A 17,965-nucleotide genomic window follows, 5' to 3' on the forward strand; every position below is an offset into this window, starting at 1 on the left:
CTCTCTGGACGGGCAGACGAGTGCTCTGGGCCCTGGAGAGAGAGAGAGAGAGAGAGGAGAGTGGAGGAGATTATGAGAGGTGTGTGTGCAACAGCAGGTGTGTGTGTGTGTAAGAGCAGATGTGTGTGTGTGTGTAAGAGCAGGTGTGTGTGTGTAAGAGCAGATGTGTGTGTGTGTGTGTAAGAGCAGGTGTGTGTGTGTAAGAGCAGGTGTGTGTGTGTAAGAGCAGGTGTGTGTGTGTAAGAGCAGGTGTGTGTGTGTAAGAGCAGGTGTGTGTGTGTGTGAGACGCACCATGCCCTCCATGCCGTGGGGCAGCAGCAGGACGATGCCGTTCTGTCTGACCCACTTGGCCTGGCCCGGGCAGATGAACTGGTCGATGATGCACTGGGCCGTGTTGTGGAAGTCTCCGAACTGGGCCTCCCACAGCACCAGGGCGTTGGGGCTGGCCATGGCGAAGCCCAGCTCGAAGCCTGAGGACGGGGGAGCAGGGAGCAGGGACATGGAGGATGGTGGTAAGAGGGTGCAAAGCATCGGATACGTGTCTGGGTGTGGTTATGTATCGTAAGACTGTGTGTGTGTGTGACAGAGAGGGAGTGTGTGTGACAAAGAAAAAGGGAATGAGTGTGTGTGTACCGTATAGAATGTGTGTGTGTCTGAGTGTGTGTGTGTACTGACCCAGGACTCCGTACTCGGACAGAGAGCTGTTGCAGACGGTGTAGGGGGCCTGGTTGGGAGACACGTGGTTCATGGGGATGCAGGTCCTCTTGTCGACGTTCTGGTCGTGAAGCACGTGGTGACGATGGCTGTGGGGCAACACACACACACACACAACAAGAGACCATCAAACATCCTCACGTTAAGGAGCTTTTTTTGAATGAATTATTTCACTTTCCCCTCTCTCTCGCTCTCTCTGTCCTCCATCTATCAGTGTCTCTCTCTCTCTGTCGTCACCTGAAGGTTCCCCTCTCTACGTCCTGTCCGCTCAGGCGGACGTGGGTCCCCTCCTTCAGCAGCGAGCCGAAGGCCATATACTCTCCCAGGGCCCAGTCCACCGTCCTGTTCTTGATCATCTCCCCTCTGCCCTTCAGGATACGACTCAGACCTGCACACACACACACAGGCAGGTCAGGATAGCAGCTTACATATGCACTTAAGAGGTGTGTTTAGGTCTGTGTTGGTGGGCACACCTCGTTAGATTATACATGTGTGTGTGTGTGTGTGTGCATCCGTGTGTGTGTGTGCATCCATGTGTGCGTGTGTTCACAACGGAGGGGAAAGCTGTGTGTGTGTGTACCTCCATGGATGGTGAAGTCTTCCACGGGGACTGACGAGGCCACCTGGCCGATGTGTGCCAGCTCTTCCTCTGTCAGACCAGTGGAGGGAGAGCTCATGCTCTTGGGCTGGCCGTCCAGGGTGAAGAAACCTGCACACGACACGACACCCTGCTAAACCACCGCTGACCCCCTAGAGCAGAACCAGCTCTACATACTGAACTAGTGTTGCACTGACCTGGTTCGGTGGAAGATAACTAGATCACGTGTAACCAGGTGGGTCAGGTCCAGGTGTGTTGAGGTAGTGTACTGACCAGGTGTGTTGAGGTAGTGTACTGACCAGGTGTGTTGAGGTAGTGTACTGACCAGGTGTGTTGAGGTAGTGTACTGACCAGGTGTGTTGAGGTAGTGTACTGACCAGGTGTGTTGAGGTAGTGTACTGACCAGGTGTGTTGAGGTAGTGTACTGACCAGGTGTGTTGAGGTAGTGTACTGACCAGGTGTGTTGAGGTAGTGTACTGACCAGGTGTGTTGAGGTAGTGTACTGACCAGGCCAGGGGGAGTCCAGCCAGTGCTTGATGTGGAGGATCTTCTCATCCTTGGAGCGAGCATGAGCCTCTTCACAGATCTTATCATACTTCGCTATCTCCTCCTGCACACACACACACACACACACACACACACACGGAACGATGGGGAAGGAGAGAGAAGAGATGTGTGTTTACGCATGTGTATGTACACAAGCGTACGTGTGTGCGTGTGTCAGCGTGGATCATCAGCATGCTATGTGTATGTGTCTGTGTATGCTGTGTGTGTGTTTGTGTGTGTGTGTATGCTGTGTGTGTGTGTGTATCTGTGTGTGTGTATCTGTGTGTGTGTATCTGTGTGTGTGTATGTGTGTGTATGCTGTGTGTGTGTGTGTGTATCTGTGTGTGTGTGTGTGTATCTGTGTGTGTATGTGTGTGTGTATCTGTGTGTGTGTATCTGTGTGTGTGTATCTGTGTGTATGCCGTGTGTGTGTGTGTGTATGCCGTGTGTGTGTCTGTGTATGCTGTGTGTGTGTGTGTACCTCGTACTCCTGCCTGGTGACGGCGCCCTCAGCGATGAGCTTCTCAGCGTACTTGAGCAGCACGCCCTTCTGCTTCTTGATCTGCTTGTACATGAGCGGCTGGGTGAACATGGGCTCGTCCATCTCGTTGTGGCCCATGCGCCGGTAGCCCACCAGGTCCACCACCACGTCCTTGTGGAAGGTTGCCCGCCACTCGGCCGCCACGTTGCACACGTACATCACCGCCTCGGGGTCGTCGGCGTTCACGTGGAAGATGGGCGCGTTGACCACCCGGGCCACGTCGGTGGGGTAGGGGGAGGAGCGCGCCATGCGGGGGTCGGTGGTGAAGCCGATCTGGGGGGCGGAGAGGGGGCGGAGAGGGGGCGGAGAGGGGGGATGGGCAGGAGGTTTATGTTACTGTGATCATTATGAATAACAGGTTTCATCTATACGGAGGCCTGAGGAGAGTGGTTCCCCCTCCTGTATATCAAGTCAGATGGAGAGTCAGATAGCTGAGCGGTTCGGGAGTCGGGCTATTAATAAGAAGGGTTGTTGGTTCGATTCGAGCGTCTGCTAAATGACTAAAATGTCAATCTAATGTAAATATCAGTCTGTCCATTTCTAAAGCAGTACAGCGATGCTGGTGTCCCAGACATCTTTTGAATCGTCCCCAGGACGTGGGGACAGCATTCATTCCCAGCTGAGTGTGTACCTGGTTGTTGACCACCACGTGCACCGTGCCGTGCGTGGTGTAGGACGGCAGGTCGGACAGGTGGAACGTCTCGTAGACCACGCCCTGACCGGCAAACGCAGCGTCGCCGTGCATCAGGATGGACATCACCTGAACACACATATAAAGAGATATATTCACTCAATATCACCAGGAGAACACACACACACAGAGACAGAGACCCACACACACACTCCCCGACACACACACAGAGACAGAGACCCACACACACTCCCCGACACACACACACACAGAGAGACAGAGACCCACACACACACTCCCCGACACACACACACAGAGACAGAGACCCACACACACACTCCCCAACACACACACACACAGAGACCCACACACACACTCCCCGACACACACACAGAGACAGAGACCCACACACTCCCCGACACACACACACAGAGACAGAGACCCACACACACTCCCCGACACACACACACACACACACACACACAGAGACAGAGACCCACACACACACTCCCCAACACAAACACACACACACACCACACACACACACACACACAGAGACAGAGACCCACACACACACTCCCCGACACACCACACACACACACCCCCCCCCTCACACGCTCTCCCTACCCTGTTGCCGTCGGTGTCTCCGCAGTAGAACTGCTCGGCCTTGGTCTTGCCCTGCACCACGGGGTCCACGGCCTCAAGGTGGGAGGGGTTGGCCATCAGGGACAGCGTGATGTTCCTGTCGGTCACACGGTTGATCCTGCGGTGGTACATCCCCAGGTGGTACTTGACGTCTCCGGAGCCCTGCAGAGATAAAGAGGAGGTGAGTCACACACACACACACACACATACAGTAAGCGAGGAGGTGAGCTGTCTGTTGTGAGAGTATCCGTGTGGACAAGACTGATCTTGACCCCATGTTTGTGTTTGTCATCTCTGCTCTCAGCTCATCAACACAGACACACACACACACACACCTCATCAGCAGCCTCCAGTTTGGAGTCAAACTGACAGAAGATCTGCTCCAGCTCCTTACGGATCACGTTGGCCAACACGTTCAGACGGCCCCTGGAGAGGAGGGGGAGGGAGGGAGGGGGGAGAAGAGGGAGAGAATGAATGTGACAAAAAGGGAGAGGAAAGGGGGAGAAGCAAACAGACAGAGATAGAGAAATAAAGAGAGAGAAAGAACCTAGAGATAGAGAACCCAGCTAGAGAGCTAGAACTCAGAGACAAGGTCCAGGTTCCCTATGTGGGCGTTGTGTGTGGTGGTACCTGTGAGGCATGCCCATGATGACGTTCTCCACACCGTTGGCGCTGGACTTGTCGATGATGGTTTTCAGGGCGGGTATCAAGGACTCGCAGCCCTCCAGACCAAAACGCTTCTCAGAGGACCACTTCCTCTGGAGAAACTCCTCGAACCTGCAACACAGAGCTCAGCAGTGAGCGGCAGACAGAACGAACCAGACCAACCGCTCAACACCCGGGTCAGACCCAGGGGGATTCGAACCATCAGCATTCCACGAGAGAAGCCTAATGTCTACCGCTGGACCAAAGTGTTTCCCAGAAGTCCACCTGAATCTTAGACAGGGCAGTCCTGCTATATAAGAAAAAAGTATGTATTCATTTAACTGACACTGAGACTTAGCTGTCCAACACAACATGCAAGAGGGATTCTGGTCTTCAGTCAACTGCTTTACCCTTGGGCTATACCAATCCCTGTAAAGTGGGGGGAGTTGGGCAAGGTGGATGACCAGGGGCGGTGGTTCTGACCTGGTGGAGCGGACCATGCGAGCCAGCAGTGTCCTCTTCTCCTCCAGGGTGAACTGCATGACACCCGGCTTCTCAAACTTCTCTCGAATCCACTGGCACTGGTCCAGGTCGTTTATGAACATGAACTCCACCCCAATGTGCTGGCAGTACGCCATCTGATAGTCCAGACAGGAGGTCAGAAAACTACAGATGTAGTGTGTGTGTGTGTGTGTGTGTGTGTGTGTGTGTGCGTTGGGGGGGGGGGGCTGTGTGTGTTGCATGTGTGTAAATTAGTCAAGATGAGTCAAGAGTATGTAATAGTGTGGCCTGACAATGTGTGTGTGCGTGTGTGTGTGTGCGTCTCACCTCCAGGCGGCGGATGATCTCCTTGAGGGGCAGAGCGCTCTCTGCGCCCCCGATGAAGGTGGTGGTGGGCAGGCGGAATACCTTGTCCAGGTCCGACTCATCCAGACCGTAGAAGCCTACAAGTTCCAGCATGCACCAGGGCGGGCCAACCAGGGGGAGGAGGGTCGGGAGGACAGGGAAGATGAAGGCATGATGGATGGATGGATGGCAGATGTTGAGGACAGTACAGCAAAAGAACAAAGACACAGAGCCAGAAAACAGAAGCAGGGGAGATTGGAGGGTACACACGCACGTGTGCACACACACACACGATAGAGAGAAGAAGAAACAAACAAACAAAAACAAAGCAGAGATGAGTTAGTGATGGGGGATGAGGGTTCAAGGAATGATACAACAATATGCCATGAGGATTGTTGTAGCACCATCGTGGCATACAGGGGGTTAGTGCACGAGCCAGGAGGTACCATGACAGGCGGAGAGAGAGACCGGGGCAGAGACGGAAGGAAAGAGAGACATGCAGCATGCAAGGAACAAGGGAGGGAGGGAGGGAGGGAGTAACGGAGAGAGGGGGTCCCACACAAGCACAAGAGAATGAGGTATTTTTGGGGGGTTAAAATAAAAGAGTAAGAGGAAATCTCATTAATGTCATTGTGAAGCAACGTCAAGGTGAATCAGACCAAAAGCCAAAAATTCTGTTGTTATAAACCTAAATAGATAATGACAGGACTTTAAATTTAAGTTATGAGCATTTATAGAGTGATTATAACCATTTACATGGAAGTTCTACGATTTTATAGAGTGGTTTTATTGCCTAACATGGAATTATGCATTTGTAGAGCAGTTTTGACCCTTTACATTAGTCATAAGCCTTTAAAGATTGGTTATAAGCCTTTAAATGATAGTAATAGGCCAAAATCAGTGTCTCTCAACTTTCCAGTTGGCTGGTAGGTGGCATGTAACTAACTCGAGACGGCTATATCAACTCGAGCACCTTTCAAAATAAAAGATCAGCATCGGTAGTTCGGTAACTTAAGAATAAAGGTTTGTTTTTTTAGAGCCGGATCACACATCTGCAACCCACCACACACCGGTTGAGAAACACTGGCCTAAATACAGCGGCCATTAGTTTCTACATGGAAGTCATAAGCCTTTATAACATTATGAAGCTTTTATAAGCCTTCATTGTCCTTATATCGCTTTCCACACCTTTAAATAGCAGTTATAACCATGTTCTAAACATCTAAAGCTGAACCCCAGATAAGGAGCTGTCCTCACACTCTACCAACACCACTACAAGGGAGAAAACACACAGCGAGCAAAACCTGTGGGTGAATACACACACACACAGCTCACTCCAAAACCTGTGGGTGAATACACACACACACAGCTCACTCCAAAACCTGTGGGTGAATACACACACACACAGCTCACTCCAAACCACACCCACTCATTAGTCACACAATGCCGTGTTGCAACTCCTCAAAGAGACATGCATGTATCTCTCTGAGGCTGTCTAAGCGTATACTAGGTCAACTACAAGCGGTACGTGCATTTGTATTTGAGAGTGAGGCGGGGGTATTCCTAGGCCAGTGGCTGGATCCAGAAGTTAATCAGAGTCAACAAGGTAAACGGGTGGCCAGTTAGAGGGAGTATGTTACACAGAAGAGAGACTAGCCCAAAGAAAAGATATAGAATAAGACATTGAGTGTCAGCGCTTGTGTGTATGTTTTATAAGTGTATCAGCTGAGGGTGTGTGTGTGGGGCAGGATGGGAAAAGGGCAGGGGCGGGGGGGGGGGGGTATTAGCAGAGAACAGGCTTGACTGAGAAACCGCAAAAAAGCCGTACCGTAACAAAAAAAGAAATAGTGATTAGTGAATAGTGATAGAGCCAGTAAGAAAAAGAGATTTTCTTATTTTCATGACCTAGGTGACTAAACCCTCCAGCGTCAGCTGACAGGACCTGACCACAGACTTCCTGTCCACAGACTTCCTGTCCCAGAGTAGCTTCTCCAAGGACAGGCAGAGCTAGTTGTCTGCCTCAACACCTTTAGAGGCCTCCAGCAGCTACAGCCTCTGTACGCTGCACTGGGAAGAACCTGCAGCCTCTTGCGGCTACCACACAAGCTGCTGCAAGGCCAGATAGTTGAGACACTGCAACTTCCTGCAGACACAGCATGCCATGGGGCCCAGACCATTCCAGGCGACGAACGTTCTAGAATCAGAAGGCTGTTGATCGTTCCGTTTACACTCGGTGCCAGAAGCAGTGAAGTGTGATACAGGATGTGTTACAGGCTTGAGCAGACACTGACACACACACACACTCACTCACTCACACACACACACCCTAACACACAAACAGCCCCCCCCTCCACTCAGACACACACCTGCCCAGAGAGACACATACACACACAACACCTACCCAGAGACACACACACCCCACACACACACACACACGTTAGCCAGGCGAGAGGCAGGAAGCTGGCAGAGGCAGGTCAGCAGGAGAAGGTTATTACCAGTTTCCCAGTCTTTAGAACTGTCCCTAAAATGTGATTTGCAATCAGATTCTGAAACACAGGGTGAGAGCAGAGGTACACACTGGAGAGAGAGCAGCTGTTTTACATCGGGACGAGACCTGCTTGTTCAGATCCGGGAACTCAGACCATCAACCCAAACAAACTCCACTATTTCAAAAGCAACAAGACAAGAAACATATTTTGGTTGGTTTCTCTATTCAACAGCACATAGCTACGCCTCTTATCCAAGTAATGATCTACAACATCACTCAACACATAAGCTATAACAGGAAAGGAACACACACACATACACACAGACAGAGCTGGCCTATATATAACTGTCTAGGAGTCTGTATGCTCCTACTACAACACACTGGAGCCACAACTACGCAATGACATCACTTGAAGGAAATGCTGAAGTATGGTCCAGCATTAGCTACTATAACATAGCCATTTGTTTCTCGCTTGTCATCTCAGGATGGATGGACCGGACAAACAGTTGGTGTCAAATATCCTCACAGGCACACAGTGAGAATTGACTTGAGCCCTGTAGTCCACTCCACCCAGTAAGAACGAGATGGCAGAGTGAGAAAGGTAGAGCGATGGTTCTTAGCTGAAAGGTAACACCACAACAGAAGCCAAGCTACAAAGAGAGAGAAAGAGAGGCGGAGAGAGAGAAAGAGGGAGCGAGAGGAGAGAGAGAGGGGGAGAGATAGAGAGAGAGAAAGAGAGAGAGAGAGAGAGAGAGAGAGAGAGAGAAGGGCCACAGAGCTACAGACACCAGCAACTTGAGTCATGTTCCATACCTCCCACTGTGAGAATACTGAGGCGATCCTTGAACACAGTCAGGTCTTGGGAAGCAGCCAAATGGAGGGAGGGCGGGCGGGAGGGCAGGGGAGAGAGACTAGCACAAGTTAGTGACTCACACCCCTCTCTCATCCATCTTAGACTGGGGGAGCAGGGCGTCTTCCACTGCCACTAATCAGCACCACTAATCCCACTGGGCCATGCAGCCTCCAGGGGGCAGCACTTAGCCCTCAGCGCAGCAGCAGCAGCAAGGGAGAAGTTGCCTCTAGGTACTTGGTCTTATCTGCTACTCGACGATCTTAATTCTCTCACTCTGAGAGGCCTGGAGGTAAAAGCTCATCCCTGAAAGGGATACAGGTGTGAATGATGCCATGCGGTCCAGTGTTTAGGGGCAACCTCATCCTTCACAGAACCGCCACAGCTGGACAGAACAGCCTCAACGCCAGTCTTGACACACTCCCGTATCCCGTTACCGATAAAAACTGCATCTGTAAGGCTTCCAGAAGCTTCCGTAGGCCTACGTCTTGGTACCCACACAGACGATACAGCAATGCTCAAAGCTGGCTGGTGTGTTGTAAGTAAGAGTTACTGTAAAACTGGTGAGTCAGTTTGTGTAAATGTGATGCAGTGTCGTAGAAGTTTGCTCTGCGGCAGAGGCGAGGGGGAGTCGGAGAGAGAGGGAGCAGGGGGGTGCTCTTTTAGGCAGGGGGGGTAGCAAGCTAGCCAGGCAGGTTAGTTACTACAGCCAGGAGACACAGAAGACTGTCCCTGTCCTCACAGGCAGACTGGAGAGAGGACCTCTAATCATGTAACCTCTTCTAACCTCTTGACCTCGTCCAGATCTTTTTTTAAGGACTCAAACGCAGACATGCCGATTAGGAAAAGAATGGTCTAGAAGATGGAGCTTGCGAATCATCTGGGACACCATTGGCATGCTTCTAAACTCACAACGAAGAGAACCAGGAAGAGTAAAATCACATTTTAATAACGTGAGGGGTGGCAGAGGGAATGGAGTTAAGATCAACAACTCCAAACCTTCTCAGTTCTCATAGGCTTTCATCTGATCCAGAGTAAAGGACACCATTGGTGTTGGACAAAAAGTTGCATGGATATCCTTTTAAAACAGTTAGCCTAGTTGTAGAGGACTAAGACTGCAACAAAGAGGCGTTTGTGAGTCAGAAATATCCCATATCAACCCCTAAGCCCTTGGTACCTTATAGGCCTTTGGCTGATCTGAGAGAGTTTGGTGACTGCAATTAAACAAAACCAACTGCCGGCGCGTTGGCCTTACAGTCGCATAGCTAACACCAGTGGTGACACACCTAGATCTCCTGTTTGTACCTAAACCCTGGGTTAGGGGCTGATGTGGAACGGGCCCTGAGAACAGTAAACATACAGGCCTGTTCGCACACAAGCCACAAGGTGCTAAGACCATACACAGACCAGCAGCTGTTTATACAGGCCACAGGGGGCCCCAGGAGGTCCAAGGAAGTCCCAGGAGGCCCCAAGAGGTCCCAGGAGGCCCCAGGAGACCCCAGGGGGCCCCAGGAGGTCCCAGGAGGCCCCAGGAGGCCCCAGGAGGCCCTTATGAGGCCCCAGGAGGTCCCTGGAGGCCCCAGGAGGTCCCAGGAGGCCCCAGGAGACCCCAGGAGGCCCCAGGGGGCCCCAGGAGGCCCCAGGAGGTCCCAGGAGACCCCAGGAGGCCCCAGGAGGCCCCAGGAGACCCCAGGAGGCCCCAGGAGGTCCCAGGAGGTCCCAGGAGACCCCAGGAGGCCCCAGGAGGCCCCAGGAGGTCCCAGGAGGCCCTTAGGAGGCCCCAGGAGGTCCCAGGAGACCCCAGGAGGCCCTTAGGAGGCCCCAGGAGGTCCCTGGAGGTCCAAGGAGACCCCAGGAGGCCCCAGGAGGCCCCAGGAGGCCCCAGGAGGCCCCAGGAGGCCCTTAGGAGGCCCCAGGAGGTCCCTGGAGACCCCAGTAGGCCCCTGGAGGGCTGTTTTCCTCACCGAGTTTATCCGAGGATGTTATAATGTCAGAGGGGACGCTTGAGTCCAGATCAGCGTCCATGATCCCCAGAGGGTCCAGCTGGGCAACATGGTGCCCTCGGATCTAGAAACAGAGCCGAGGCGAGGGGGGAGGACGGGACAAAATAGTCGACAGAGGTGGAAAGGAAGTCGGGAGGGAGGGTGGAGGAAAGGTGCGAGTGCAGACATGTAGATGTGTTGAGAGAAGGAAGGGGGGGATTTTTACAAAAAGAAGAAGAAAAAAAAAACGGAAAAGACGGGAAAAAAAAGAAGAAGAGAAGCACAGGAAAAGAAGAGGGAGGAGAGGGGAGGGAAGAAGCAACATTAACACAAACAAGCTCTTTGTTACGAGTGCGCAGGTGAACGGGACTGTTCTCACCGACGTGCTGGAAGCCCGTATTAACGGGGGAATCGTCAAAATTTACACAACTGATTCCCAGCGGGTCAAGGCTGGCATTGTGATGCCCCATCACCTGAAAACAAGGCAACAGCAGTCCACAACCAGACAAGTCAGGGCAATCACCGACAATATGAGATTGCTTTTAATAAAAGCAAGTGTGTTGTTAGAATCCCCTTACCTGTAGGCCTGCTTTGAAATGACACACATCTGCACAGGTTGATAATGTTTAAAAAGTATGCAGTGATAGGGGATGTGTACTGCTGTGTCAGCTCTGATGTGTGTGTGTGTGTCAGGCGGAGGTGGTGAGGCTGTGTGTGTGTGTGTGTGTGTGTAAACAGTTTTGATTTGTGTCTGTGTGTGGTGTGTGGTATGTGTGTGTGTGTGTGGGGCCAGACCTGGTAAGCCCTGATAAGGGACTGGACCGCTAGGTGATCCTCTACCAACTTCTCCACGTTGGGCTGAGCCCCGACCATGGCCTGGGGCAGGCTGGCCACGGTCATGCCCAGGGGGCTTTGGTAGGCCGCCCCGGGGGGGGCACCTGCGTTGGCGTTACGGAAGAAGACGTCCCAAGACTGAGGAGAGAGAGAATAAAGAGGAGGAAAAAAACGCAAATGTTGATTCATTACAATGAACTGTCATTTGTATTCACACTTTGGAATCAACACTGCATGTTATTTGGAGATTCTTGACTTGAGAAGTGCCACTGGTTCTTTAAAAATGAGTCTGTATTACACATATTCTGTTCCACGATTCTCTTAGAACTCTCGACACGTGTTTCGTCATGTCGACTCAAGTCGCAGCAGTGCTCACAATGTCAATGACTTGTGTTTCATGCCTTTGTGACAAGTACCACTTAACAGGACTTTCTTCAAAACCCACGACAACTTCACCAGAATATAGTCTGGACTCTGTTTTCTATTGAAGTGGCAGACAGACAGACCTATAGAGGTAAGACCACTTTTAACCATGACAGATTCCAAAACTGAAAACACAATTAAAAGAAAATCCCAACAATAACATCAGCAACGTGTATACTGCAACTGTGGCTTTACAAGTATGTATATCTCTAAAATAAAAATATATAAATCCTAAAATAAACAACAAATAACATGATAAATAAGTAAACAACTAAAAAATATCAATCAACAATGCGGTGGGTGAACCTCCACCAACATGTCCTCCTGAGAGCCCAGGGTGACAGACATGTCCTGGGTAGAGTGTCCGGCCTGCTAGGGATCTGGTGACCCACCGGCTAGGAGGCCTGGCATGCCTGCCGTGGTCACGGTAACTCTACCCCCCCCCACCCCCCGTTACCATTGGAGACAGGAGAGTCAGGACTGGGTCAGTGTCAGGGTTCAACTTCAACCTGAACCGTGATAGGCTAATACCAGGAGCTGAGCGCTAAGCCTTAACGGTCTGGAACCAATCAGACTGCAGAGGCGGGCTCTGGCTGAATGACGATTTAAAACTAAAGTACTGGTAGAAGAAGGTTGACCGACCAGTTCAGTGGAATATATTTAGGAGATCACAGACCTGGGTGTGCTTTAAACCCTAGGAAGCAAGCTTGTGTGGATACAGATCTTTCAAATGAATATTTCGTAAATTTGTTAATTTCATCAGTCGAATCAGCAGTGGTTAGAATCATGGAAGGGGGTGTCCTTCTTTTCAGGCCTCATTTACTGGAAGTGAGAGAGAGCCCTACTTCCTCCTGGGCGATACCGTCTCCAACGGTGTCAAATCCACCTCACCTGGGTGCCTATCTGTCTAACCTTGGGAGATTACACAACACAGGCTTTATGAGATTCATCCCCAGGTCAACAATTCCTCGCCGGTCTGTCCTAGAGGGAGTTTACACAACGCGTCCACATCCCGCTGACGCACAGGCTAAATCTCGTTGATGTGTTTAAATTACAACAGCTAAAGGTGGAACCAAATCCTACGACCAAATAAACGCCCACAGCAGGTTAAAAACTGTTTTATAACAGCCTCAATGTACACAATTTCGTCTCAGTCCACATCTTGTGATTAATCCACAATACTAGAACACAGGAAGAGACTAGGGAAAGCTGGGAACATAAAGTTCAGACATGTGAAACACTAAAGTAATTCCCCCTTTTCGGCACCAAATCCCAACGTAGGTCGAGCCAGTCTGAGACCACAGGAAATGAGTAACGCTATATAAATCAAGTCCCCCAGCCCCCACTCTCCCCCTCTAGCTAGCTAGCACGGCTCGTCTCCCCCCTAGGTGACCTTACCAGTGTGTGTGTGTGCGTGTGTGTTTCCCTGTGTGATTTAAGGTGCCTGTTACAGGCCTAGGCCTCTCCCCTATCTACCAGCTCATAACCCAGACTGATCAGTCTTCCTGTCTGTCTCAACGCCATTCTGTTTCTCTGCCTTTGATCTGTCGGCTGCACACCAGCCTGCCTGCTTCTCCCTGTCTTCCTGCCCCCTCACCACACCAGCCAGCCTGCTTCTCCCTGTCTTCCTGCCCCCTCACCACACCAGCCTGCCTGCTTCTCCGTGTCTTCCTGCCCCCTCACCACACCAGCCTGCCTGCTTCTCCCTGTCTTCCTGCCCCCTCACCACACCAGCCTGCCTGCTTCTCCCTGTCTTCCTGCCCCCTCACCACACCAGCCTGCCTGCTTCTCCCTGTCTTCCTGCCCCCTCACCACACCAGCCTGCCTGCTTCTCCCTGTCTTCCTGCCCCCTCACCACACCACACCAGCCTGCCTGCTTCTCCCTGTCTTCCTGCCCCCTCACCACACCAGCCTGCCTGCTTCTCCCTGTCTTCCTGCCCCCTCACCACACCAGCCTGCCTGCTTCTCCCTGTCTTCCTGCCCCCTCACCACACCAGCCAGCCTGCTTCTCCCTGTCTTCCTGCCCCCTCACCACACCGGCCAGCCTGCTTCTCCCTGTCTTCCTGCCCCCTCACCACACCGGCCTGCCTGCTTCTCCCTGTCTTCCTACCCCCTCACCACACCGGCCTGCCTGCTTCTCCCTGTCTTCCTGCCCCCTCACCACACCAGCCTGCCTGCTTCTCCCTGTCTTCCTGCCCCCTCACCTCACCTCACCAGCCTGCCTGCTTCTCCCTGTCTTCCTGCCCCCTCACCACACCAGCCAGCCTGCTTCTCCCTGTCTTCCTGCCCCCTCACCACACCAGCCAGCCTGCTTCTCCCTGTCTTTCTGCCCCCTCACCACACCAGCCTGCCTGCTTCTCCCTGTCTTCCTGCCCCCTCACCACACCAGCCTGCCTGCTTCTCCCTGTCTTCCTGCCCCCTCACCACACCAGCCTGCCTGCTTCTCCCTGTCTTCCTGCCCCCTCACCACACCAGCCTGCCTGCTTCTCCCTGTCTTCCTGCCCCCTCACCACACCAGCCTGCCTGCTTCTCCCTGTCTTCCCGCCCCCTCACATCTGTCCAGCAGGCCATGTTGATGCTACAGAAAAGCTCTGTAAACACATACATAACAACAGCTATATACTCTATACCATACCACCCATTATATACTGTATACCATACCACCCATTATATACTGTATACCATACCACCCATTATATACTGTATACCATACCACCCATTATAGAGTGCCTCCCTATGGTATGCTCTTCCCCCTTTTGGTCTATGAGGCCAGTTTTAGGCTGTATGTGCAACCCAAAGGCTAGACTAATAATAGCTGGCCTTTGGGCAGGATTGGAGAGGACAGACAGGCGAACGGACGTGTGGTGAGCGAGGACAGCGGTCGTGTGACTGAGATCCTGCCTGCTCATGCTAATAATAGACCCAAGGAATCCCAGTTATGTGACCTTGCCCAGCTGGCAGACCGGTGTCTTGGGCCTTTCATCTGCCCTGGGACAGGCCCTGGTCTAACGCACAACTGACCTGGTTCTAACCTGGAACGGGCTTAACTCACAACATATCCGATACTAACCTGGCCTTGACCTAACTCACAACCAACCTTCTACTAACATGGTCCCAACCTACCTCAAACCTGGCCCTAGTCTTACTTGTTACCAACCCAGCATCACCGCATAACTAACCAAGCCTGGCCTGGATGGAATGGTTCAACAGAAAACAATTCTGATCAGCTCCATTGATTGCACTGACATAAAACTGTAGGACAGAGGTCTTGGTATTGTGTAACAGGATTGTGTCTGGTTGGGCCCCTACTGTGTACTGGTGACTAATGGCTTCTAGCTGTTACACTTCTGTCTGTAGAATAGCTGCTGAAACAAATGCTGACATATGACAAACGCACTATGAAAGAACATAGTTTGTAAGGCAGTGAACTACGCACTCTGAGCAGTGCTACTGCTCGTGCCAGTGAGAAGGAGAACCCTGGAAAACACCTGAAAATAGGAGTGACCGACTCGGCCAAAGACATTGCAATCTACCAGAAAACTCCACTCTAAGCAACATGCCTTTAATGGAGCAGCTTTTCACCTTTACTACCTATGTGTACGGGTGTTCCTCATCCCCAATTCCAGGCCTTGAGGCTAGCTTGGAACTGTTCATAATAATGTATTCATTTAGCAGATACTTTTATCTAAAACAACTTACAGCACAAGGGGGGAATTTGAACCTGTGACCTCTAGATCTGCAGTCACATGCTCAACCACTGAGCTATGCCATTCCTTTACAGATAGAGGTACAAATAAAGATTCCTGATAAAGAAAATTGACAACAATTCCCAGAATATCTTGACCAGACACCCTCCTCTCTCCCGAGTGTGTGTGTGAAGACTATGAGAAAACCGCTCTGATCTGGCTTAACATCTTATCACAAAGATCAGGTCTTCTGGTCCACGATGGAGTTATTCATCAACCTCTTCAAACCCCGCCTTCCCCAGCTTGGCCTAGCCTACCCTTCTGTTCTGACAGAACCCCTTCACCTTACCGACAGAGTTCTCCAGTCAATATCCTACATCAATCCTGCCCAGCGCTCCCTCGTTTAGCCCTGCTTATGTCCTCTCCTGCCCTGTCTCACCTTGTGAACACTCTTGGGATTCTCCAGCCAGGAAAGGTACATCTCCTCCACATAGTTGGAGCTTGTTCCGTTCAGGAAGGGCTCCGCGGCCACCGGTGCCGTGTAGCACCGGATTGGCTGAAACGTCCTTTGGGCGGCCGCGGGCCTCTGCTGGGAAAAGTTCTGGGCCTTCTGATTGGCCGTCAGCGGCCGTAGCCGTGCTGCACAAGTCCTTAAGCGGTGCATCGAAGTCCGTTAACGCACACACAAAACGTTGTCTCGGTCTCCAAGACAACCAATGAGATGGTGGGGGGGGGGGAGAGAAGTCCTTGTCCAATACTTGTCACAAAGCCGTCAATCAGCTGGTCAGGAAGGGAGTTCTGTCTGCAGAGGGCCTTGGTTATTCACAGCTGCCTGTCACCTCTGGCCTAGAAAAGATAGAGGTCATATTAACGAACAGGAAGCGTTCAACAATTTGAAAATAAACATTTATTAATATTTGTTTATTAATATTTTTGATTAATGAAAAAGCTAAAGAATATGCTAAGACCTTTTCCATAATGGGTTGTACCAATGGAGAACAGTTAATATTGCAACAGTACTGTTTGTTTTCAGTAGGCTACTGTTTGTTTTCAGTAGGCTACTGTTTGTTTTCAGTAGGCTACTGTTTGTTTTCAGTAGGCTACTGTTTGTTTTCAGTAGGCTACTGTTTGTTTTCAGTAGGCTACTGTTTGTTTTCAGTAGGCTACTGTTTGTTTTCAGTAGGCTACTGTTTGTTTTCAGGAATTTAAGTGTGCTGCGGAACAAGTTCCATAGTTGTTCTGGTAGTGCGAGTTTACGTTGTGTTTAACTGTGGTATGTGCTGGCCTTTGTTTCAATTAGGAAAAAAGTGTCTCCACGCACTGCTCAATAGATTCATTCAAACTGACAATCGTTTTCTGAGTCGGAAGAGAAGTTACACGTTGAAAGGATATCTATTGAGGAATCAAAGAAAACGTTACCATGGAGATTACCACCGTGGTGCTTATGTATGCATTTGCTAGCGTAGTCAAGGAACTTTCCCTTGCAAACATGCTACGCCTATGTTTTGACCTTGTATCCGCACATGACACATTCCCTGTTCTCCTTCCAGTCAACCAGCCCAGCCCGAACCCTCCCATGATTGCATTTCTAATAAGCGGATTGGTTGTCTACTCGAAATCCCGCCTGCAAAAAGAGGACAAGAAGATGTCCCAATCGTCCGATGGAACAGTCAATCAGATTGTCCTTTCCCCTATTCATGGGTTTCCAAAAATATTAATCACTGTCAAAACAAAATGTTCCAATGTGTTTTTTTGGAAATGTTATAAACACTCCTACAACAACAGTTTGCTACCACCTACCAGAGTTCGCAACCTTAACCAGCTAGCAAGGCTTGTGTAACAGGGACGACCTACCAGATTTTTGACTTTGTAACAACACAGTCATTCGAATGTTACTAGCTAACTGCCTAGTCTGAAGTTAGCTTGCGATTTCGTATTTAGCAAAACAGAAGGTATGCACAAGTGATTAAAACCAACACACACCCTAAAATGTATGCATCTTTGTTTTGGCGTCATTAACGGAGATATACCAGTAAACATGCGTCCAGCTAGGAAGAAAGCTAATGTTAGCAATCTTCGTTGAGCGGACCGCTGCTCACTGGCTTGCTCGCACGAGCCCTGTTAGCTAGCTATCGTGCTAACTAGTATGCTCTTGGGGGTTTCAACTAAATGAAAATACTTACTTTCAACAAAAAGTCTTCTGATAGTCGATATAACCCCCGCGAGTTTATAAGTAAGGTAAGCGGCTCCCTCCTCGGCCGCGTTGACAAATGCCCTCTGCTCTGCCTCCTGGGTGACAGCTACGATGTGAAACCCAACAGCGGTGTGGAAGTCCAGGCCCGGAACGTCATTACGTCTAACGCCAGAAGTGTGCGTCATTGTTTCTGAAGAAAGGATACACAGGAAGTATGACTAACTCAGCAATCTACTTTGTCTGCAGCGTAAATGTAATACTAGTAGGCCTATAGACTAAATGTTTGTTAATGTCAGTTATTCATGCTGCCAACCGTCCCCCCCAAAAAAATACAATTAGAC

The 17,965-nt window shown here is 50.8% G+C and overlaps 1 protein-coding gene across 1 annotated transcript; it reads right to left on the minus strand.

The window, feature by feature from the left end:
* Positions 1 to 2: 2 nt before the first annotated feature.
* LOC124486887 (2-oxoglutarate dehydrogenase, mitochondrial-like) lies at positions 3 to 17,789 on the minus strand (the record flags this gene model as incomplete). The annotated part of the gene is made up of 19 exons (XM_047048765.1): positions 17,614 to 17,789; positions 15,870 to 16,276; positions 11,283 to 11,459; positions 10,470 to 10,572; positions 8,469 to 8,513; positions 7,663 to 7,713; positions 5,150 to 5,265; positions 4,805 to 4,959; positions 4,307 to 4,453; positions 4,012 to 4,102; positions 3,659 to 3,838; positions 3,032 to 3,160; positions 2,341 to 2,673; positions 1,821 to 1,923; positions 1,296 to 1,424; positions 953 to 1,103; positions 677 to 804; positions 293 to 471; positions 3 to 32 (listed from the first exon to the last, which is right to left on the minus strand). Coding segments are annotated over exons 2-19 (2,472 nt in total), but the record flags the coding sequence as incomplete, so codon positions are not given.
* Between the last annotated feature and the right edge of the window lie 176 nt (positions 17,790 to 17,965).

The sequence above is a fragment of the Hypomesus transpacificus genome, chromosome 24 (assembly GCF_021917145.1).
Source record: "Hypomesus transpacificus isolate Combined female chromosome 24, fHypTra1, whole genome shotgun sequence".
In the NCBI taxonomy this organism is placed as follows: Eukaryota; Metazoa; Chordata; class Actinopteri; order Osmeriformes; family Osmeridae; genus Hypomesus; species Hypomesus transpacificus.